Source organism: Triplophysa dalaica, chromosome 1 (assembly GCF_015846415.1).
Source record: "Triplophysa dalaica isolate WHDGS20190420 chromosome 1, ASM1584641v1, whole genome shotgun sequence".
In the NCBI taxonomy this organism is placed as follows: domain Eukaryota; kingdom Metazoa; phylum Chordata; class Actinopteri; order Cypriniformes; family Nemacheilidae; genus Triplophysa; species Triplophysa dalaica.
This window is the reverse complement of record NC_079542.1, coordinates 27,343,666-27,368,438: the sequence shown is the minus strand read 5'-3', so window position 1 is coordinate 27,368,438 and position 24,773 is coordinate 27,343,666. Positions and strand designations below refer to the sequence as shown.

At 37.3% G+C, this 24,773-nt stretch overlaps 2 protein-coding genes across 6 annotated transcripts in view; both read right to left on the bottom strand.

Moving 5' to 3' along the window:
* dock11 (dedicator of cytokinesis 11) overlaps window positions 1-15,396 on the bottom strand; it is a 96,908-nt gene extending 81,512 nt beyond the window's left edge. For all 3 annotated transcript variants that reach the window (XR_008907364.1, XM_056755404.1, XM_056755488.1), the window contains exons 1-9: window positions 15,217-15,396; window positions 10,024-10,140; window positions 9,141-9,230; window positions 8,940-9,022; window positions 8,793-8,853; window positions 7,195-7,290; window positions 3,270-3,404; window positions 2,668-2,842; window positions 80-159 (exon numbers count right to left, since the gene is read on the bottom strand). Coding sequence is in view for 2 of the 3 variants with exons in the window: in XM_056755404.1 (XP_056611382.1) it covers window positions 80-159; window positions 2,668-2,842; window positions 3,270-3,404; window positions 7,195-7,290; window positions 8,793-8,853; window positions 8,940-9,022; window positions 9,141-9,230; window positions 10,024-10,140; window positions 15,217-15,318 (939 nt within the window). In the remaining variant the exon portion in view is untranslated. The remainder of the gene's footprint in view (window positions 1-79; window positions 160-2,667; window positions 2,843-3,269; window positions 3,405-7,194; window positions 7,291-8,792; window positions 8,854-8,939; window positions 9,023-9,140; window positions 9,231-10,023; window positions 10,141-15,216) is intronic.
* A 544-nt stretch (window positions 15,397-15,940) lies between these two features.
* Window positions 15,941-24,753, bottom strand: ntn4 (netrin 4). 3 transcript variants are annotated; one of them, XM_056747781.1, is made up of 10 exons: window positions 23,599-24,753; window positions 22,717-23,192; window positions 22,244-22,513; window positions 20,581-20,707; window positions 19,313-19,498; window positions 18,292-18,481; window positions 17,484-17,560; window positions 17,251-17,319; window positions 16,979-17,152; window positions 15,941-16,360 (listed from the first exon to the last, which is right to left on the bottom strand). In XM_056747781.1, the coding sequence occupies exons 1-10, from the start codon at window positions 23,666-23,668 to the stop codon at window positions 16,224-16,226; spliced, it is 1,776 nt and encodes a 591-aa protein (XP_056603759.1). In that variant the 5' UTR covers window positions 23,669-24,753; the 3' UTR covers window positions 15,941-16,223. The 3 variants fall into 3 exon arrangements, 2 of the variants coding, with proteins under 2 accessions (XP_056603759.1, XP_056603836.1); XM_056747858.1 differs by lacking the exon at window positions 15,941-16,360 and adding an exon at window positions 16,371-16,774; XR_008906665.1 differs by lacking the exon at window positions 17,484-17,560 and having other exon boundaries at window positions 16,222-16,360.
* Between the last annotated feature and the right edge of the window lie 20 nt (window positions 24,754-24,773).

Here is a 24,773-nt window from a genome sequence, read left to right as displayed (position 1 = left end):
ACTATTATAAGTAGGAAAAAGAGTAAAAAATGGCAAGAAAACCACTATTAGTAAGTTGAGATTGAAGTGAATAAAGTACCTTCATAAGCTCTGGATAAAGACTTCGTCCAAAGCTCTCTGCAATGTTATCAGGCTTTCCCTGACTGCTACTGTCGTCATCTGTGTCAATGTTAAAAAAGGCTTAATTAACTCTGACTTGTGCAGTAATAATAAAAAAATTAAGGTCCCAACTAGCAATAGCGATAGTCATCTTAAACTCCCAAAAGACTTTACAACAATTGCAAATTTTAGGAAACATATTTGCCAAGACAAGGAAACCAGAAAGACAATGAGAGAACTATTTGACAGTGAGCCACTATTAGAAACAGTCAGTAAAATATACACCTGCCTGATTTACATATTCTATTTAAAACTCCTTACAACAAACAAAAGTAACTGTTCCCTTTGGTTGTTTGGCCGCTTTGGCCAAAAAGCAAGAATTATACAGTACAACCACCCAGGACTTGCAATGTTGTGTGTGAGATCTACATCAAGCATATAAGTCATTTTGAGGATTGAGCAAGAACTGTTTCAAACATGTTGTTGATATAATAATTTCACTTCCTCCTGAAAGGTCATAAAACACGGAAACTATCGGCCCATGTTCATACCAAAGACACTGGGAGTTGTTATGAGTGTCTTTATTGAACAGGACAAAAAAAGGATTTCTTCCTGATTCATCTGTGAACGAAACCTCCCGAACGTTTCAATAAACAGAAAAACCTGAGATATCTGCGATAGAGAAAATATTTACCCAGACAACAGGCACACAGCAGTGTGCCTTCTATAAAAAAGCATAAATACACAGACACGTATATCAACTGAACTATTAATCTACTGGCCTTGTTTGTAATACAAAGAGATGTTCAACAATTTTCCAAAAGCAGACTAAAAACATACATGTTTTTACAGTATTTGAAACTATCAGAACAGGAACTGTGTACAGGAAGTTGTACAAAGAAGAGTTTCCCTATTTGTTGTTCAAACCAATTTTTTTTATGGTGGATGGTCTTTGGTGATGGTTTGGAGATAATCTCAATGAGGAGGGGGATGTGTGAGAAAAGCAAATAAGAAAGTGCTGTTTTTTATATTTTGGGGTTTATAACATTATTCAAGTAATTAAGTTCAATGACAGAATAGCCAAAACATTTTAAGGATGCATGAATTAAAATCACAATTTTAACCTGAGCTTTTGTTATATAAGAGGGAATTCACGCGAACATCATGTAATTGTTAGAACTGAAAACGGCGTTGTTACTGAGATAGCGTCTGTTATTGATACCAGGCCCAGGTTCTGGAATGCCAGACATCTTTGACATTGACAGGTTGAACACCACCTCCAAAGAAAAATATCAACGACTACTTTTCTAGTCCTGCCCACTGGTTCGCGCATGACAATTCTGAAGTAACACAGGTGGCGCGGAACCAGATAGAGTGAGCAAGCAATAAACAAACATGCCGTTAGAAATAGCTAAATATTGTGCCACCCCTGGTTGAGGAAGAACACAGTCGCTGCATTACCTTCCTTCAAATTCAGACATTAGTAATGCGTGGTTAAAGTTTAGTTATAAAGACGTTCCATCTCATGTGGGAAAAACATGGAGCATTTGTTTGTTTAATTTCTCAGAGGATTCCTTCGTGAACAAGGCATATCTCGTCAGGTGTCATCAATATTGGATCCAATAGGAATGGTGCAGCAATCTTTTGTGAGCAAAAAAATGTTGTACTATGCACATCTATTGCTTTATTAGAGATGGCTTGATATGCCCGGAGCACTATTCACCTGAGATTAGTATTACCTGGGGACCTCTAGTCATTTGTTTTAATTGCAGAGGTTGTCTGTGATCTCAAGCCTGTGGCTGATCGTCATCTCTGTGATTTGGTGGGCTCATATATCATTTTTCAAGGTTTAATACACCGTTTGCGACTAATGGAGGCTGCTCTGACGTGTTTTGGTGTTATTTCAGGTGCTGGGTGATATCCATAAGTTACCGGGAGTCTCTCGTTTGTTTATTTATCATGGAAACTCTCGCAATATTTGAGAGCCGTGATCGGACAAAAGATCACCGCGATCACGGGTCTCAAATGCTGACAGGTATGGTCATATATCATTGAACACCATTCAACTATAGGCTATACAAACTATACGCAAAGCCTTGCCATCACATCCGGGAAACAAGTCAGTAAATTTGAGTAAAATCATCCCTTGTGAATGCGTCACATGAAATACTGATGTGGGGAGGTAATTTATAAATCACAGGATGTCTCCAGATAATACTAATGGCGTGCGAAAACTGTGAATGGGGCTAATGTGTAACCTTACGTTACGTCTCTAACCAAATTCACAGAAGGCTCCAACTACGCAAACTGCTATCCAATCAAAGCAGTGGGCGTTATCTTATATAGTCTTCAATGCGGCACGCCCATTAAAACGGAGCGTTTGAAGAGCTGACCTCAAAACCAGTGTAGAAAATCATAGTATATATAGACTATACATAGTCTAGTATATATTAGGCATCGTTACCTTAGGGAATGTAATGTTTTGTGCCTGTGTCGCCCATAAACATGTCTAAGGGTGTACTGTATGTGTATCAGTGTTCTGTGTTTTTCACAGTGTGAGTTATTTACCCAGAGAACCTTCAGAGGGTTCTGTTCCATTCCTTCGGTCGTCTGTTGTGTTTAGTAAGGCCTGTTTCAGAGTGTTCACCCATTCCTCCATCTCTGCCTCGCTGTCCGCAGCCAGATAGTGACTATATCGCTCTTCCATCTTTAGCTCAAATGCATTGCGCCGCATCTTAGGAGACTGCAAGAAAAGTGCCGTGTCAGTCAGTGGAGAAACGTAATGATGTCTTTTAGGAGCTGTTTGCAATTGGGTAATAATAGTGGATGAGTTGTAATCACAATTTATGTTTACTGCATGCAAACAATAGCATGTGTTCCATGGATGACAGATAGAATGAAATTGGGACAAATCACAAGAGAAAAAAATATATTTTTTTAAATGTCGCCATTAAAAAACTTTATAATTTCAGTTAAAGTTTCATGTACTGTATTATTTTTTATACCTGAAAGGATAGTGTAATTGACTTAATATGCTAGGGCAGAATACCGAATAGGCAATGATGTTTTACTGTAACTGCTATTGCCTTTAAATGCAGGACATTTACAAAAAAACTTAAGTAAGTAAAAAGGTCTGGAATGAAAATCAAATGGAAATTCATAGCATGTACCGGAATCACATCTATGCAGGAGTCCAGATAGATAGAGCCTTTTGATTCTTTGAAATTTTTCTCATCTTTGTATGAATTCAGTATATAGGAGCCATCAGGAAGCTGAGACAGGTAGAAATATCTCCTTTTAAACACCTGAAAGAAAAAACATTGCACTATGTGTTATATAAAGGCAGAAATTAAAATTTTCTGTCCGTACTGTCATATAGTCATAACCAAGTTCACCCTTCATATTTACAGTTAAAATCCAAACTCAGCAGCATTTGAACTGGTGTCACTATCAGATTAGCTCATGTGAAAGCAGGGATTATTACAATCTTAAATCTCAAAATGTAACGTTACTTGTAATAAACACTAGCCACTGTAAAAAAAAAAAAAAGCTCTGTCATGATCTTGTCCCCCTAGCTGTTTCTGTTGTTCTGCTGACGGGATCATGATAGTCCCTGGCTGAATCCAAAATGGCATACATGCTCAATGAGTAGGAAGTCAATTTCAGTAAGTACCTACAGTACTTAACGAGGGCTAAATGGGTACTTTTATGTTTTGCCTGAATGGGTGTACTGTAGTATGAATGCTAGTTAACAACACATAAAACAAAGCTTTTAATTATCTTCAAGTACACTACATTCAGAGCTTTTTATTTTCATGTATTTTCATTTTTCCTTGTAGAGCTATATGCTTCGTTAAATTTCGACAATATCAGGCCTATCCACACTTCCCATTGTGAAGAATGATTATGCCAATGGAATGTTCTGTGATTTTTTTCTAGTTTTACACACATGTAATATAAATCATAGGCGTCCACATAATGTGTCTGTGAAGTTTCAGCTCATAAAACACCACAGATCTTTTAATATACCATGCGCTACATGGCCACTTTTGCATGTTAGGAGAAACACGCTGTTTTGGTGTGTGCCTCTTTGTGTGCAAGTGAGCTGCTAGTCTCCGCCCGTTTTCAGCAGAAAACTCAGCCAGGGCTGTGAGCCTGGACTTCCAGCGACAAAACAATAAAGTATGGTCACATAAAGCTAACGAGAAACAATGTCTCGTCTCTTTGAACAGCAAACACATTGTTTTTGATAAGCACACCTGTTCCCCCCAAGGCCATTCACGAAGCCCCTCCAGTCCCTATTGGTCCGGTCACGAACGCATCGGGAGAGAGAAGATTCTGAAGTGAAGATACTCAAGAAAAACGCATTGCTATTCCTAAAAATAGCGTCAAAAAAGTTAATTAACGTTAAAAAGGACAATCCCGTCACATGTTTACAAGCCACAGACATTGCTTTCTAATAGTGAACGGACAAACGTGTCAAAGTGACATTTTACATTCTACTTTTAAGTTGCCACAGGTCCCTGGGGGTCTTACTAAAAAAAAACGGTACTTGCCTCGTTCAGTGTGGATGATTTTCATTGAAAATTAAATAAATCCATTGCTCTCTTGTATCCCGTGAGGCTGGGAGCACTGTATTGTGTTGGTCTGTGCAGCCAACTTTGCTACTTTTGCCATGGTGTTGGAACTTCACACATGCGAAAACAACAATGGCAGCAGCGCAATGGGTGGACACGTTCAGAATGTGGGGGGGGGAAATATTATAATAAGAACGACCGCTTACTTCATTGAGAGAACATTTCTAAAGCGCTCGTTATCTCACAGGCTTGCAGAGATAGGCTCACATAAAAAAAGTGAATGATTTGTCTTTTTTAACGTTTTCTGAGTTGGCAGATGCACAAGAGACCCGATTTTAGCACTTAAACATGTAAAACGTCTGTTTTTCATGAAATCACCCCTTTAACATTGACGTTAACCAAAAGTTATCTGATCATTCTCTCGTTTAACTTTCACTTTCTCCTCATCTGTTCTTTTCTTTCCTTGTCCATAGAACTTCACCATTTTTACATGTCTCTTCTTTTTTGGTTTGGATAAATAAGTAATTTAATTTGAGTAATTAATTGGTTTAGGACTTATTTGTATTTTTTATTCAACGTTTATGAAAGGTGATTATAAAGTTGAATTGCGACTAAGTGTATCCGTTAAAACCACCTGATTAAAATGATCCTGTGAATAATTATCATGTATTTTGTTATATCTTTGGGTGAAAAAACATTTAAGCAATATATAATATTGAAAAGGGCAAATATAAATCAAAAACACAACCGTAAATAAACTCCTGGATATAAGCTCAATATTAATGCTTCGTATTAAAATTCTATGAATTGAAACTATGCACAATATAAAACACAGTCAATTTAAGAACAAAGAACAGTCAATATGAATGTTAATGTTACATTAGCTGTACAATAATTAACAACATGTTTAATTGTACATGAAGTCGGCTGAGACTGTTTTGCGGGCTGTGCGAGGTAATCAAAAGGTTGCTGGTTCGATCCCAGCAGCCACCACCAGTGTCTCCTTGAGCAAGACACTCCATGTTGCTCCAGGGGGATTGTCCCTGTAATAAGTGCACTATAAGTCGCTTTGGATAAAAGCGTCTGCCAAATGACTAAATGTAAATGTAAATTCTGTCCTGTGGGCTCATGGGATATAGAGCATCTGGGGATTTTTCGCCTACCCTTTAATAATACTGACGATTCGGACATACTGTACTACTCTTTTCAAGTTCTGTTTTCTTCTACTTCATAGTAGGTAAGTAGGCGTATTTGGACGCAACATTAGTATACACAAGTCCGAATGTTGCGAGAAATAGTCCACCACCAGGGTTTTCTCGCCTACTGTTTTGTGATTACTGACGTTTCGGACATTCTTTTCGTTCGCCTACTGTTTTTGACTATACAGTATAGTAAGAAAGAATGCTATTTCGAATTCAGTCCATGTCTTGTGTCTGTGTTTGGGAGCACATGGTTATTGTTTGTATCTTTGTGCCATGTTCTCTCCCGTCTTGATTCTTAGGCCCGCGCCCTTGTTTCCTTATTCATTATCCTGTTTTCAGTTCACAACCTTCACCTGTTACCCTTTTTATGCCTCTTTTGTTTCTCTCCTATTTAATGCCCTTGTGTTTGCTGTCCTGTGATGGATTGTTTGTCTTCATCCCGTCTTGACCTGTTGCCCCTGGTCTGTCTTTAAGTTAAATTCTGATCAAGGTTTATTTTGTTAAAGTATATTGCTTCTTATTTTCCCCTCGAGGGATTTTGAGTTATGTTTTGTCTATTTTGTTGAGAGCTGTCGGTCCTTGGGTTCTGTTTCCTGTCAGTTTCATGACAAGCTCTTATCCCATGGATAAAGTGAATATCTCACGTTATTTTCTCCCACATGATTCCATTATACTGTAAGGAAGAGCTAAAGGCTTTATGTACCTGAACCACAACCAGGGAAAACAAAATATTTTTTTATCACCGATATCAAACAGTGTGATATCAGAAAAAATGTATGTTCTCTGTGGAATAAAACGGGTCATTCTTTTAACAACAGCTAACTTAGTGTTTATTACAAGTAAAATTTGACAGAGATGTGGCTTTCCCCAGTTGTTGTTTAGGTATGTTAAGTTGTTTTAGAACTTAAGCCGGACACTGATATCTTGACTTCTGAAAACATCGGAAGTTGTTGTCCGTCACGACACTTGTGCACAGAGCCCATAGATTGTATAAAAACAGTTGCATTTTGAAATGGAAGTGGCAGCAGACTGACAGTTGAAGGGGAGGAGTTAACGGATGTCTAACTGATGTCATTTGAGATGTAGTGCATTTTCAGATTTTAACTGAAGATTTTAAGGGCACATGAATTTAAAAAAGAGAATGACTCACACTGCTATTTATAATAAACGCAGTAATATAAAATAGGATTTATAATTTTAAGTTCACAAGGTCATATATCAGTGGTGGAATCTTTCAAGTCCATGTAAATGGTGACTGTTGTAGCTATATGTGAGATTAATAGAGATGAATAAATGTTTCCCTTAATCCTACTAACCTTCATGGAGACAGACAGACTGCTGTTGATGTTGGCTTTCTGCAGCCAACCCTGCTTCATTACCCCACCTCTCTGAGAGCACAGAGACGACGAGTCCTAACACACAAACACACAATAAAACTAATAGAGCAGACACTGTAAACTGATCTCAATATAAAACTCAAAAAATTTGTAAACTTCATCGTTCTGATACAAGTATGATACCAAAAAAATCGCACGTTGCTTACTATTTAAACATACTCTTGGCTATGAGTCACAACAACACAGTAAAGCACAAACAAAGCTTGGCGTGCCTTAAAAAATATTGGTATATTCAAAAAGACAGACTGGATTGAGGTTGTACTTCTGTTACTGTAGAGGAACAGACATGTGTGTGTGGGGTGGACCTGCATGTCTGATCTAATTGAATTGGCCTGCCACATATTATGAATGTGCCTTTCTCCTGCTCTCCACTGCAGTATAATTGTCCAAATGCCCTTCTTCCTTCTTTCTTCAACCATTTCCTATTCCTTTCTGTGTTGAACAGCCCCTTTGAGACTGAATTGCTTGCACCCTGTCCTCTCTCTAGTCACTCAGCTAATTGATTAAACTGCATGTAAGGCATGTATTAAAGCTAACATATAAATGACAGAAAGGTAATGTTAAACATATGACTAACTACTGAATGGACCTACTCGACTTATACAATGAGTTTACTGTTGGTATTTAGGCTTGTCAGTGGTCTCCCTAACCCTAAAAATGCTCTTTTGGATATCCAGCATTCACTTTTGTTGTGTAATTTTTGCATATAATTTAACTAATGATGTGGAAAGGTTTAGACTAGAGGTGTTGTAATATATGGGGAATGTCAATAACTGGATTATGGAATATGTAATACCACGCATGAAAATATATGTCTGACACATAGTAGGTGGTGGTTATGCGCGCAATAACTTCGCCTTGAAAAACAAAGTGGCTACAATCATTTTCTCCGCCTCTCTATGAGAGTGATTTATTGGATTGGCCATGAAAAAATCTACATAAAAGATGAATAAAGGATTGTGTTTTTTCTTAGATATCACAATTATATTGTTATCATGAATTCTTCTGGCCTTTATAATTGTGTAGAATAAATATAATATTGTGACAGCCCTAGTTTAGACACATAAATTCAGACACACACATTCAACGTACTCTACATGTCTACTGTTGTACACACACAAACATGCAGGGCAGAGCAGCAAACCATTTGTGCTTAAATCACTACTCCTTTCATCTAATTTTATCTTAATCTGCAGGAAATTTCAGTATGTGGCTATAAATAGAACACAAGGGTCAGATTGCATGTAATGGGCCTTTCTTCTTACTGTCTGGCCTTTACCTCAACATCTGATTATTACCTCAGAGAAGACCCATAACATTCGTAGTGTTTTCAGAAGAGCGGAATATCACAAACATTATCTGTCACATCCATAAGAGGTGAAACATGATATTACCGGTGGAAATAGCTAATACTGTGTTTTTACACCTCAGAACTGCTTCACATATTGCGCAAGTAAGCGGACGTCATGTTTTCCTCCACTAAAGATATCCACGATCAAATAATAAAAAGCTTTTACCTCCTCTCCCTCATCGACCTCAAACACTTGGCTTGGAAGCTTCTCTGTCTTCATCCCTTTACTGCAATGGAGAAAAAGTATCTTACACCATATTTTGGAAATAGGACTATGAAACCCTTGGCAAATAATTTGCAAACTGGAACATACCAGGGCAGCATCCGGAAATCTCCAGAGTAAGCCTCGTAATTATAGTTGATGACGTGCCAGACTGTGTTGTCCATCTTAATGCACTGCCAATGAATGAAAGTACTGCTTAGTGATAAACATTGGAAAATATGATGTTTTATTAGTTTAAAAGCTGTGGGCTTAGCTTTGTTTTGGGTGTGAAAAGTTCAGTGTAGTCTTTACCTCTTTGGTGAAAAGGCTTTCAGCTTCATTTTCTGCATTTTGAGGAACTGGAGAAATTATGGTTCTCCTTTGCCGTTCAATCTGGCACTCCTAAAGTAGATTACAATCAATCCTGTGTTATGTTTTGTATTAAAAACTCAAATCTCACAGGTTTACATATTAAATGCATTGTACAAAAACTACAAAATACAATTAAACAGTGACAAATACATCTTGTATGGTAACAGTTTACAGTAAGTAAGTTTTATATTAGAAAACAGGAACTAACAATATTGTAAGCATGTATAAATATTTGTTTATGTTAGTAAAAATACAGTTGTTCATGTCATCATGCATTAACTAATGATACAAATTTTTAGAAAAATGTATTAATAAATGCAAGAGGAACATGAACTAACATAAATACCTATTGTAGAAGTATTGTTCACTGTTAGTTCATGTTAGCTATGCATTAACTAATATTGAAAACAAATACATCCTTTTGTCAAGTCTTAAGTCCTATTTGTTTTTATTTTATTTGTTTTATTACAATTCTTACATTATTAAAACTTAAGTGAGTTGTTAATTATTTCACCAGTTTTACAAATTCAGACCAGTTTGTGAAAGTGTTCAGTAACCCATTGTCAGGCAAATGAAGAGTCACATGTTTACTTCCTGTCACATGACGTCTTATCAGCATTTTGCTGTAACCACTTTATGTTCACTTTGCTCCAGGAGCCACAAACAAGATTTTGTTTATGTAGCACATGTTTAAAAAGTATGTGTAATGTTTTATGTCATCCGCTTTTCCACAATTCTGAATGTAGCCTGGTTTTAAAAAGGCTGGTCTTCCGAAAATTCAGCAAATGTGTACGTTTCAGGAAAGTGTTTGTGCAGTACTTACTGATACATCATCAGCTGGCCACAGCAGCAGGTCTCTCTGTGGATCACTGTGTATTTGAGCTTTCCTCTGGAACACCACATTTTCATAGTCCAGTGGCTCGATGATCTTCGGCTGCTCCTGCACACATACAACACATACTGAGATGGCTTCCTTAAGCTAAAACAGCATATGTGTGCTGTTAATGGATACAATGTTTCTTCCCCTTCATATTGCTGCTACAGAAATACACTGCCTGTTATTGTTCGGGGGTTATCTGATTGGTTGTTATACACAACTCAACTTTTATTTATATAGCGCTTTTTACTGTTTTCATTGTTACAAAGCAGCTTTACATGAATGCATATTAACTATAAGCAATACATTAAATAAAATACATGCACTGACACACAATAATGCACACCAAACGCACACGGACACACATACACACACACACACACACACACACACACACACACAGACGAAGATAAAAGAAGCGAAACAAAGGTAATATATTATGCAGACTATCAATTCCTTTATGGGGTAATAATAATTCAAGCAAATTATAACATTTAAAAATATTATTAACAAGTAGAAATTCTAAAGCTTCTTGCAGCCAACACCAAATCAACACCCCCCAAGTAACTGCCTCCCTCTTTCTGCTACACCATCTAGACTGGTTAAAGACCTTGGACTTGTTGTTATAAAGTAATATATATTTCCACATGTTCGCCTTTAGGAAATTTACCCAAAGGAACCTTGCTCTTTTGTATGAGCTACAGAAGCTTTAGAATTACACAAGAGCTTTTAAATCCAGTTCAGTGGCGAATCCAGAACTTGCAGTAAACATCTCTAAAAGTAAAAGTGAATCATGTGTTACAGCTTACGAACTCCTGACTCTGAGCTGTCACTCTTGTGTCATGACTCATGGTGATCTTCATCTATTGTGTCCGTTCAGAAGGTAACGATTTTCACATAAGGAACATAAAATGTAGGCAGTGAATCAGATTAAACTGAATATAAACTCTACATGAAAAGTGATTTCAATGAATTTACCTATCGAATTGTGTTTCATCTGCCCTGTTTAGAACCATGTTCCTCAGCGCCAAATGAAAACTAATCAAATGACCTGTCTGCAACTTTCACTTTTTGTATGGCCATATTCTAAATGTGTTAGACATAAAGCAGCTAGAGATATATAGATGGGAAGTGACAGTGTCATGCAACCATCTCAGTTATACAACCTCATTCAGGTAAGATTACTTTTGTCCAAAGTTCAGGACTGTAAAAAGCTGCCTATTGTTTCTCAGTTTTAAAGAAGTTGACAGGATCAGTGAGGCTTGAACTAATAATCGCTGAAATTCCTATGGATATTTCAACTGAAATCAAAGGAATAGAAAATTCATGCAATTTTTTACTAATTCTTTTTAATCCTTGCTGCAGGAAATGCTTTGTTACGAGTACATAGGAAGAAAATGGGTCAACACGTTTGAAAACATTAAATACGTTTCAATATTGTACTTGCAGGGGAACACTGGAAAACGGAAAGATCTGCAAATCATCTTCAATCTATGTTCTATTCTAGCTTTGCTTTGGTGTGCTATATGTTTTTTTAGTTTTGTTAAATATAAACATTTAATATAAAAACTCTCATTGTTGGACTTTGAAGTGATCTGAATTAATTACTTTATTCTGATGAACACGAGAAAGATTTTTGGAAGAATGTTAGCATATTTCAGTTCTGGGATATCATTGTCAGAGTTGTTTTATGTTTTGATTGTTTTTTCCTCCCGTGGTTGATTTCATTATTAGTTAATTAGTCCCTCACCTGTTTTCACCTGTGTCTCATTTAGTTCATCCCTTAACCCCCCCTCCCCTTATCTGTTGTATTTAAGTTCTCCTCTTGATTGCACTCCTAGTCTGCTATTGTTTAAGTTATGGTGTGTTGTGTTCCTGGTTCCATGTTTACCCTTTTGATTTTATATTAAAGTACCTTATTTTGATTTATCCTTTGGAGTATGCTCTTTCCAGCACGAACCCGTGACAATCATTGACTAGTTGGAAAATTAGATAGTCAAAGGTGCCCCAGAATTGTTTGTTTTCCTAAATTCTTTAAAATATCAAAATAACATAACAACGAAATGTGTACAGGTTTGACACCACCTGAGGGAGAATTTATTTAATGACAGAATTTTCATTTTTTTGGGTGAACTTGCCCTTTAATGCTTTCTTTTACCCAGAAAGAAAACCTTAAACTTAACCTAAAATCTTTGTGACAACAACGAGATTGTGAACCCACATAAAGCCAAAGAAGCTATAACATCGAATCATCAATACAATCTCTCACAATACACATAGATGCCCCATCTCTCAAACACATTGCTTGAAAACAAATTTTCAGCAGCAACTTCCTGTCATGACGCACAATGAAGCAAAAACCACAGCCAGTTCAGGCTTCAGAGTAGAGAGCTTAATGTCGTTGGCTTGTGACTGAATTGTCTTATTCGATCTTGCCCTTTTTTACTTCCTCATGTCAGGTCCATTGCTAATGATTCTAGGCTTTCAAATCTTATGGGTTAAATTTGTCATTTACTCACCTTTGTGTTGTTCCAAACATGTATACATTTATTTTTTTCTCTGATGAACATAGAAAGATATTTTTTAATACAATGTGAGTCAGACATTCTTCCTATGTTATGCAAAAGAAAGGTTTGGAACAATATGTCGGTGAGAAAATGGTTACAGAAGTTACATTTTTGAGTGAACGAAAATCGTCTCAACCGCCTCTCTGCACAAGAACTGCAGAGTCTGTCTGTCAAAACAACATCAACAGTGTTAGCGACAGAGAGAGAAAATAAAGACGAATCACAGACCATTAAACCACAGGTTGAGGTAAAAAGAAATGTGAACAAGTTACTGGCCTCTGACAAGCCAAGGGGCGTTGGCGCCATGGTATTTCCGTATGCTAGAACGCAAAATGGATGAATGAATGTGACAAACTGATTGACTTCAGTCTGCAAGAAAGCTATACAAGATTAGGGTTGAAGCTTGTCTCCAGGGTGGTTTATGTATTTCCAGATCTGAGAGTCATTCTACGACTATGCAGACAGGAAGAGCTTGACAGAAACACATGATTTCCATTAAACACACAAGATCACTCACATGTCAGCATTTGAACTGAATTGCCATGACCTCCATTTGAAACTCTGTATTACTTTGTAAACAGATCTGATTTATTATCATTTCAAGCTAGTTGTTAACTCTTTCCCCGCCATTGACGATTTATCTCGTCATTAAAAAAAGAACGTTCTCCACCAAAGACAAGTTATTATGTCAACTGGTGTTTGTACTGTTATACAGCAGAAGCACATGCGTTATGGGTCTTTGGTCATTTGAGGCCCCTCATTTACCCCTTTTGATGCATTCATTATTAAATAACCGAAAAATATTGTTAGATAATTTGTGCGCACAAATACATACAGACTGATATAGTAGAAGTAAATTTGAATAAAGTACTGAATGAATCATCACATTTATTGATTATCAGAAATGTATGTCCACTGGCTACCAGTTGAAGCCCGTATCAGATTCAAGTCACTAATGCTTGCCTACAGGACTATAACTGGATCTGCACCGGCATACTTTCACACCCTCTTACACTCTTACACCCGATCAAGAACCCTGCGTTCAGAAAACCAGATGCGTCTCATAAGTGCAGTCAATGGCTTTCCTGTTCATTCTCCTTCACAACTCCTTCCTAGTTGAACACTCTTCCTAACTCAATCCGGTCAACCACATCTCTCACAACATTAAAAAAAGAACTTAAAACTTAAAATCTCTTCTGTAAATACTTGACAGAAAATTTAGAAGAAAAAAACAAATCCTCTCTCTTTCTCTCAACAGATATTCTTCTGGCTTTTGTTGAAACTAGTAACTTTGTATTAGCACCTATTGTATTATTGCTCGTGTATGACATATTGCTTATTGCTCTCTAAGCTCTCTGTAAATCGCTTTGGATAAAAGCGTCTGCCAAATGACGAAATGTAAATGTATGTTGTCATGATGAAAAATGCATTTACAAGAACATTATCCTATGGAATCATGAGAAGCCTAAGTGGACCATGGTGGTTCTGATATAACACCACACACTGCATGATTAAAATGGATTTTAAAATATCTGTCCTTTGTAGCAGACACTATGCAAAAACTATAAACTATAAAATCTAGATCTGTGCTACAAATACATATCATAAGATTTTGTTAAGCAAACACAAAGTGTGTGTAATAGGAACTGATCAGAAATATAAGACAAATACTTCATTCATAACATGCAGAGGACACAGCAAGTGAAGCTGAGCAGCCTGCGCGGGAAACATGGATTTGCTTTGCAATGTTCATAGAGGGCTGCTTGTTGTCCGTCTCCCTGGAAACCACTGACAATTGACCAAAAGCACAAAATGGGCCTATATACTTATGACAGTTAAATATAGTCTTAGTCTCAAATTTACAATTATAATGTCCTTGCTTAAATTTTGCATCAATCCAGCCGCCTTGTCCACAGCTGCTTATTTGTCTGTGCTCATGCATTAATTTTTGCTGTTTTCTATGGTTGTAACAGACGAGAATAGGCATGGGCTAATGCACATGTCTCCTTACACAAAGGCATAAGGATGCACCATGTGGTGCTTGTAGGAGCTACAGAACAATGTCAATCTCATGTTATTAGGACACAGTTATGATTGCCCATACCTAAGTCGATTCTACATTACCTATTTTATTCAGTGCATCGCTCAGAATTCAATGCATAGCCTATGGTTTATTAGTGATGTGGTGATGTGTAAACAGATGTTGCAGCTGTGTCGCTGTAACCGTTGTGGGGTCTGACAGGTGATGCAAAGGAAATTATGGCTCAGCCATAGTATTTTATCTAGCGCCTGGTATTTTATCAATGATAAAACAAACGCTGAAAACATATTCATGGATGGCCATATAAAGCCTTTGTACGGGGTGAAAAAATCTGTCTCAAAATCTCAAGAGCTTCCTACTTTGACAGCATGAACGCGCTTTAAGATCCGGCACAATGCTGTCAAGATAGTAGCCTACATTTCATTTTGAGACACATCCTTAATGGAGGCTGCCAGAGAGAGGGAAAGGGAGAGAATGAGAGAGAGAGAGAGAGAGAGAGAGAGAGAGATGGGACGATCTTAAGTTACTTACCACAGCAATGGACGTCCTCACCGCCTCTGATACACTTTGTCTGAGCTCCGCAGCCGTCCCCGGTCTGCTCAACCGCTTTGTGAATTTTCGCACTTCAGACATGTTTTCCCGTTAGTTTAACAGTAATTTTATAAACGTCCTCATTGCGGAAAGCGACATCGCGTCATCCTAACACGCGAATCTGACAGATGTGCGGATGCAGGCAGGGAGGGTCTCTTGGACCACAGTTAGGCCCGCCCATTGCGAGAGGTTGCCTAATATTGAATAAACCAGCTCTCCGGAGTGGTGGTTTAAAAGTAATTTTGTCTTTTTCATCTGTTTAATTTAAACGTTAGCTAAAAATAATTATAACGTGGTTGAGTGGTGATTATTTGTGCTTAATTTCTGTCAAGTCGTAAGAATGTAAAAACTCTTTTAATTATTTATTTTTAATTATTATTTTAATCATTTAACATTTTAAGGATATTCCTCAAGCTAGTTGTACCGTAACTGTTTTCTATTTGCTCTCTAAGCAGTGCATCATTACAACATATGTTGTATATGACAACGCTACTTGTTCTGAACGATAAAGCTTTCCCACCAGAAATATGGTCGTACACTGACCTCATGTGGTCTTGGTCGGTATTAATATATAATTCAACAATTTTAAGATGATTCAAATTGAATCATAAATACAAATAGATAAATGTTAACTAAATATTAAATTAAAAAGAAAATAAAACCATTATACTTTTTTGTTCTTTATTGTACAAAGCATGCTATATCCAGGGTTAAAAATAGTTTCGAAAACAACCACACAAAACTTATATATCTATATTATATACATACACATACATACATAAATATACATTATACATACTGTACAGTGCTTGTATTCACCTACCAGCTAAAACAAACATGTATATTCACACACAGCTGGTTTTAAAACATTAATAAGCATGAAACAAAGGTGGGAATTATTCAAATAAATTTGACATTTGTTTGACTCATTTGTTTGACTCCCTCTCTTAGCTACATTTGGTTTTGAAGAGCTGATGGACTTTTCGACTCAGACAGGGTCTCCATGGCTTCACCAGACTCTTCATATTGACCATTAGACGACGTTTTTTCACATCCTCATGTCCAATAACAAGATATTCCATCCCTACAGCATGATAAAAAACAGTGTCTATAAGAACATTTCACTTGAGTCAACCATGTATCAACTAATACAGGGCATCCTAACAAAAGACCAATAAGTCATCTCCATGTATTAGTACAGTCATTTACAAAGAAGAGTTTTTAATAAATGTACATCAAAAGAACTCTGTTTTATTCCATTCTGTCAAATGTAAAGGCCACTCACATTCGAAAATATTTGGCAAAATAAAGCAGTAAAACTACTTTTATCATGACTATGTCTGATATGGCATAATATCATACAAAAGAATCTGCCATCATAGAAATCCTAAGAAAGCTCTGCAGATTTCCACAGAATTTACAAGGCATTCATTTACAAAACTCTGCCCCATCCATTGTGTGTTTGCTAGATTGTCGTGTTTAAATTCATTCCAGGAATCTGAGAAACAAAATACGAGCAGATTTTGTGTGGGTACTGTAACACATGCAATACATAATAATTATATTCTGTGCGTGTGTGTGTGTGAGGGACGTGAACATAATATAAGATGTCTTAATTCAAATCTAAATTAAGATATTCTGTGTTTTAGGGCTAACTATCCTTAGCTCAGTATAGTGAAAAACAACGAAAGCCATTGCTGACCTGGGTAAAGTACAGGGCAGGTGCAGCCTCGTAACGTCCAGGACTCAGGGTAAAGAGTGACATTTCCAGGGGAATGACTGATGCCTATGTTATCCCATAACACCTTCAGAATCTGAACATCCACCTCAGCATGAGAGCCCTTGTCGTGAGCACCCAGCACTCGCACCTTTACTGCTACATACACAATTACACAAACACAAATATTGATTATAGGAATCTATCAAAGTACATTTAGTGCATGCAGCAAATGTGTTCTGGATGCTTTTACTTACCATAATCTTTTTTCATGTTGCAGAATGCTTTGCTGTTTCCAAGGGGTTGTTGTTTGCATACGCATTTGTCTGTCAAGATAAGAAAAACCCAGCAATTAAAGTATTGGCTTTCAGTTTCTTTCTGTTACTATGATACCTTAAAAACAGCTATGACATTATAACAGCACATGTCTTTAACCCAGACAAGAAATTAACTTTTCATGCTTATCAGCCTAAATATTTTCAAGTCATACCTGGATGACTGAGGGCAGAGAAAAGCTCTTCTTTTCGAAACAAATTATTTTCTCTGCTGTTGAAATCTGATTCAGACCTAAAGTCACAAGAACACACACAAACATAGAAACACAACCCAAAGCAGAAATATGCATGATGATTTATTGAAATTAAAAAAGCTAAAATGTTATCTTTTTACATATTTCTATTCAGTGTTATCTAAAGTGTGGCTTCATTGTCCCTTTTAAGGGCGCCGTAGATACTGGTACAGTCAATAGGCACATACAAATGTTGAAAATAACAAAACGGCCATAAAGATCAATTATCTGCAGTTCAAACGTTTTGGGATACTTTTACCAACTTATGTGTTCATATGTTTCCGACATTTTAGAATAATAATAATAGACTCATCAAAATTATGAAATAAAACAAAGGGAACTTATAGGAATTATATTGTAACTAAAAAAATATTTAATTAATTAAAGCATGACATATTTATCATCTTCAGTGTATCACCTTTTGACTAGAATTTGCAGAAATAATTTCTTGTCATTTTATCAAGCAGCTTCTTGATGTCTCATCCTGAGATGATTTTTTAACAATATTAAAGGAGTTCCAATCTATTCTGTGCTTTTATTGCCGTGAAAAAAACGTGTATGTTTGCAGAATTATACTTTTGTCCACTAAAATAATTTCCTATGTTTAAGCGTCTACCTTCATCATAACAATAAATATAATTTATTAAATAATAAGAAACATTTCAGTCAGACCTTTGACCCGTAGTGTAGCATTACATAGAGTTACACAGTTACACAGTTTCATAATCACCTATTCAAGCAGTCTCCTGTGTAAGGGTCACAGTTACTTCCACACTGGCAGGGTTTACAGCCATATTCATCAAAGCCCCAGTATCCCATCCTGCAATGGTCACAGTGTGACCCAGCCACGCCTGGCTTACAGACACAGTCTCCATTATCAGGGTTACAGAATGTGGAACCAACTCGGTTACACATACACGCTAAAATGTTAAAGAAAAACACACATAAATACAGTTTGTTTGGAGCCTCAATTACATCTTGTTTATTTTGTTGCCACTAAAAATCCCCATATGTGAATAGTTTGCAATCACGTACATTGGAACAAACTGCACTGACCAGACTGATGCTTTATGTACAAAGTAATTTACTGCAAGACTGGTGTCATCTTTTGATTAATCTGTCTGGCCCCCACACACACTTTCACATACGCTATGTGAACGTTACTCTCACAGACACAGCCATCAGTGTTCTTGTTATTATGCAAGTTCCAACCTGTCTTGAGAACCATTAGGATTCCGAGCAGGACCAACATTCAATACCAAACATACCCTAAATGTGTGTGCGTGTGTGTGTGATACTACATTGGACATGTTCGCTAGTATGATGAGTTCCAGAATTGTATGATCTAGGCCAAGCTGCACAGACAAACAGATTCTTGAACATCATAAAACATACATGCACACACACATTCACATCATGTAGGGGGAAAGATGAAAAGTTCAGGAACAGAAGCATAAAAAGGCAGAACACAGATACCCCACATTCCACTTTAAGCAGATTTTTTATATCTCGGATTTGATAGCTTTCATCTTTGTCCTAGACAGAAGTACATGAATAGACACAAAAAAATATGTCTCACAATAAGAACAAACGAAAAAGAACACTGTAGCCAGATTGTACGGAAGTACTGCACATAAAACCGTAGCTGTTTTGTCATACAAATACAAATACTATTCGTCTACGTATAATAGTGTCTGTTCAAAGTGTCCAAATGTGAGCAATGTGTGAGCGTGTGTTTGACTGTGTCTTACATGTGCACGAATCCGGTTCAGTCGGGGGTCGCTCTGGGTCTCTGTAAAAGCCGCTCTTGCAATGTTGACATTGGCGTCCACTGGTATTGTGAAGACAGTCACATACACCACCACTCCTTTGGCCAGAGCGCAACCATACGGTTTCATCCAAGTGACAGCTCTCTGCATGTCCATTACACTTGCACTCTGCACAAAAAAATTTGCAGTTATTGTCAGTGTGACAAAATGTTTGTGGGGCGAGGTTTACTTAGCTTTGTAATGTAGGTGTCACAATATACAATCCCGGAAAAAATCTAAATTTTATTTATTTAACATTTCCAGATGTTGTGGGCATTCCAGTGCAGTGTCTGTTGAATACATAATTCACACCTTTTGCTGATTTGTTTTGAATAAAAGAGTATGCGGTATTTGAGGTATGAAAAAATAGAGAGCATCTTTTGTGTTATTTTTCGTTTTCCGCAATTAAATGGAAATATAAACAATATTTGTATTCGTAATTTGGGAGAAAATAGTAGCATAGTAATGATAGTAATTCACAGAATACAAATAAATTATAATTTCACCTAAACACACACTTTTAAATGGAAAATTGTGTTTACATGGCTGTACCATTTATGTCAATAACCGTGACTCAAAAAAACACGGTTATCAATATTGTGTTCATTTTAAAACATATTGCAATACAATTCAGAACCCGTTTTGAAAGCACCGATTTTAGTTACAATGGTTGCAAACTCTCTCTCTCTCTCTCTGCATCTCTACATTCATGCATAAACAATATTAAAGATGAATTTGACTGAAAACATATTTTCCCAATATATTATATAAAAAATATTATAGCTATTATGAATTCATTTTTGGCAACGGTAATCGCATAGAAAAAATCTGATATTGTGCCAGCCCTACAATGGAACTAAGACAAACATTACTTCTAAACCGGAAAGACAGATTTAATGTTGTTTTTTAAATGCATCATTTGTTTATTTATGTCACAGATCATCTAGTCTACCTGTCCTTCCTGTTTTCTTCCCACCTCTGCTTCGTTTTCGATTTCAACATGGAAGCAGAGTGAAATAAGTCTGTAGTGACAGAGTGCATTTAGGACCTGCACATATTGGAGGGGAAAACAATCCAAACCTCTCCATTGACTTTCTATAGCGGGAAGCTCCCTCCTTGTGACGCTCCGTATCTATTGTTAGGAATTTGACCAAACCTTTTGACCTCAAAATAGTGCATTTTGTTGAAGTGCAGAAGAAGAAAGAACTTACTAACGCATTGGTGAGCTTGTCCAGTTAAACCATTAGCAGGTTTCCATGGTTGGTCATTGTAGAGCCTTTCACACTTTTCACAGTGATCTCCTGCAGTGTGATGTCGACAAACACATTTACCATGTACCTGCAGCAGAGGCCCAGAAATGAAGCAAACACAACTTTCACCATACAGTTAGATGTTAACAAGTTTACCCAAGAACACCTCAGTCAAAGGGAAAATAAAATGAGCAGAAGATAACCTAGACAATTCTTATCCAGTTTCAATATACATGCTGCCAAATATTTACCATACAGTTTACATACATTCTACTTTGCCAACACTCAACACTTTCTGAACTAAAGCCACGCTGGGTACATTCACTAAAGCTATAAGCCATTTTTGCATTACAGTGATTTTTTGTAAAGTGGGTTGTTCTTACGTATGACACAGAGCTGTGGAGAAATTATTGTAACACTTTAAATTTATTTTTATAAAAATGTTTTTTTATTATGTGACACGTATTTCTCACCCAGAAGTCCTGCATAACAACTTCCAACAACGCCCATATTTACTTAATGCTTCTCCTTGAAATCAAAGACTCTGCATCAGAAATCCAGCCTTGCGTGAGTTTAGATAAAATAAATAAAACTTGACACTCTCATGAGTGATCAAAAATGGTGAGCTGATTTGAAAAACCTATAAAGTGATTTGAGTGCTTCATTGAGTGCTTCAAAATGGGGGGAGGGGGGACTGTTAAAGCTGGCATTTTTTCATCCAGTTGGCATTTGAAACACTTTCACATGTTGATCATCATAACATGGGAGGAAACACACACACACACACTCCCCACTAACCAAAACATTCCTACAGGGGCACACAAGGGTTGCGTGTGAGCATGTGTCCTATTATGAGCGTCCTGTCATGTCAATGCAACCATGTTTGTTTGCATATCTGCAAGTATGTGTGTGTGCATGCATACCGGTTGGCACGCGGTGTGTATTATGTCTAAACTGTTAGATCAAATGGTCTGACCTTTGATAAGAGGGCAATGAGTTGATTTGTGTGCGTTTGAGCGGTTGACACTAATTGATGTTATTGTCTGATCGCAGCGGGCAAACAACAACAACCCCATTAGGACTTTGGGTGCAACAAAGCCCCTCTTTTTTGTCCTTTTAACTAGTCCTTTAATCTCCAATTCTCTCTCCATTCCTTTTTCTGGTTCTTGCTTTTTTATGATTAATTTACTATCTGAGTTAGGTTTAACTGTAATCTCTCTGCAGAGACACAGCCAAACGAACAGCAAACATGTTGCTTATATAATCTAGAACAAAGAGAGTGTGAGTGAGAGAGGGAAAACAGCGAAGAAGAGAAAATGAAAAATGGGAAACTTTTTATGTAACCGTACGAGAAAACTGTGTTATGGAAAGGCAGCTAACCATCAACAACACAAAATGTTAATAACTATCTTAATTACCATGTAATTACCCATGAATTGGTTATGTTAAGTTGCCAGGTTTGCCATTTTTGTCTAACTTTGTCACTTTCTCTTTAACTGATTTAGATTTTTTATTTTACAATCATAACAGGAAATGTTAATATACAGTACATGCATTTAAGCACACTGTTTCATTAGCTTCCACATAATGACTTTTTATCATATGTACACATGCATTCACATACCATGTGTTTGTTGGGAAGATGTTTTATCTGTTGGTCACCGGCAGGAACGCAGTGATCTGCATGCCCATGGCACAAACAGCCTCCTTTTGATATTAGGTCATAGATGGCATAGTGGGCAGTGGCAAAGTTGGCATCAGGGAATTTATGTTGGCAGGGGCAGGATTGTGGTTGAAGCAGATGAACCCGTATGTTAGTGATGCTGAGGTGGGCTTGAGCAGTAATGCTGTAGGGATCCAGTTTGTCCCAGGGCGACAGAGCACGGTAAATAACCTGCTCACACACAGATAAATAAAGTTTACTCACAATTTAGAATTTCAACTGATTTTATTTTTAAAGTTTAATTAATTCTCTGTTGTAATTTATAAGCAACCTTGACATATGTACAGTAGTAGTGACAAAAGACCAGACACCCAACATAATAAACAACACATACACACGCATGTCTTCTGTACTGTGTGAGGTTGTGGACGCACCTCTCCATTGCTGCAAGGCAAAGCTGTGGAATATTTCTCAGTACACCTATGTCCATCCTCCAGGTTGAACACTTCACTACAGTTGTGTGCATACAGCCTAAGAGCACTCCATGTGTGTCCAAAGTCCTGCGAGCGCTCTATTGCCATGGCACCAGGGCGTGGCGATCGAAATATAATAATGAGGTGAGTGAAATAGAATTCTACCTCGAGGTCTAGCTGTAGAGTTTCTATGGTAATGCCCTGTGCAGACTGCCACCAGGTTTGCGGGTGTTTGAAGGGTGAGTCTGTCATGGAGGCAGGTGGGTGTGCAAGGTGTGTCACTGAAGCATCACACACCTCACAATGTGGCACACATCTGTCCATAGTGTAGTGACAATACCGCTCCAGTGATTTTAAGCCACACTGTGAGATGGTCCGCACAGGACGACCGACTGCTAGATTTCCCATGCGTGGATTACACACCCGATTCTCGCATCCTGGCACATATAAGAAACACTTTACAAGTGCTGTTCCATTACAAACACAAACTGCATGAACAATTGTGATTATAATAATGAAAATTGGGACCAGTTAGGGTTGCAAACTTTATAAGAAAATTTAGATCCGAGAGTGTCCAATGTAATTGAAAGTGTTACATTATTAAACAGAACTTACAGTAAATTTTTTCTGTTTTTGAGCATCAATTTCATTATAAATGTTGAGTGTGCATGTACAGTATATTCAACAATTATATTTTGTTTGCATAGTCAAAGCATTCTTAATCTCTCATTCTCTGGTTTAGTTAATCAGAGATCATGCGTTTAGAGCTTCTTTTGATCGCACATGCAGTGCGCCAATGCAGGGATTTATTTACATGCGAAGAGCACAAGACGAGATACTGACCTGAACGCGCAGGGTGAGGAACGCTGATCACGAGCGCTGCGAAGAACACGCATCTCCCTGTCAGTTCCATGTCCAGCTCACCAATCCAGCCGGGAAATGACACAAATTACACGTATCAAGCACTATGGGGGTTTAAATCCACAATAAGCAGTAGAATCTAATTCCTCTCCAGAGCCTTTCAGAATGCAAGTAGTAGCACGACTTCATTGGCGTGGGTTGGCCAGGTGCGCAAACGCTGAGCTGATCTTCAACTTCATACAAACAGAAACTATTCACCTGAAAAACGAGAGAAATCTTGCGCCCTTGGAGTGAAACTTCACATAAGCATATTACTGAATCACTCCGTTCCGAAGTGACAGCTGTCCATGCGCACACGTGTGTCGATCTTTATCGCGTCTCGTTGCCCAGTGCATGTCGCTCTACATCTGAGCTCGAATCTAGAGCTCCTATGAATGACAGCACCTTTGAAGAACGTAAGCCACGCCCCTTGTTCCAACATTTTTCTCCAGTTTTATGGAGCATTCTTGCAATGCATGAGTCATTCAACGTCTGATCAACACTTGCAGGATGTGCGCACACCACCACTTTTAAATGACACAAAATCTTAAGTATTTATTTAACCTGTGAACTTTTTACATGTTTATATGTTTTAACATGATTACATCCTTTTGTCAGGACAACTTACTATTTAAAGAAGAATCCTATTCATTATCCTTATTCTATAATGAAAAAAATCTCGCTATTCATTTATTTTTCTTGCGCACGTGGTTCCATTTTTATAGTGCTCCTACAGATATTTAGAGGATTAAAGCGTCTCGATATATTTTTTAGATACATCCAATACATGGACCAAAAAGGAAGAGAATGTCCATATATTTACTGAAAACAGAACATTGCGTACAGAGGTAACTATGAATGTGGAGGATGAAAGACCGGACATTTTCGGAAATTATGAAAAAATATTATTCTGGAATGCAGACATGCGAAAGATTTCCGCTTTAATCCGCTCTTGTGGGTTTTGGGGAATTGTTTCTAAACTTTGATTAATTCCCAAAGTACCCAATCACTGACGCTAGAATAATTTACCAGGATATTCAGTTTTTAAACAAGGCAACCTTCATCTCTCTTTATTTATACAAACACATAAAATATATTTCTTTTGACATTTGAAATGT

Bases quoted from the DNA above. Each gene is read 5' to 3' on its own strand.
- ntn4 (XM_056747781.1), bottom strand. From the start codon at position 23,668: ATGGAACTGACAGGGAGATGCGTGTTCTTCGCAGCGCTCGTGATCAGC. The intron at 19,499-20,580 runs GTAAGTTCTTTC...TTTTTTGTGCAG, and splicing joins ACAAGCTCACCAATGCGTTA to AGTGCAAGTGTAATGGACAT. The intron at 17,320-17,483 runs GTATGACTTGAA...TTATCTTGACAG, and splicing joins CTCTGCCCTCAGTCATCCAG to ACAAATGCGTATGCAAACAA.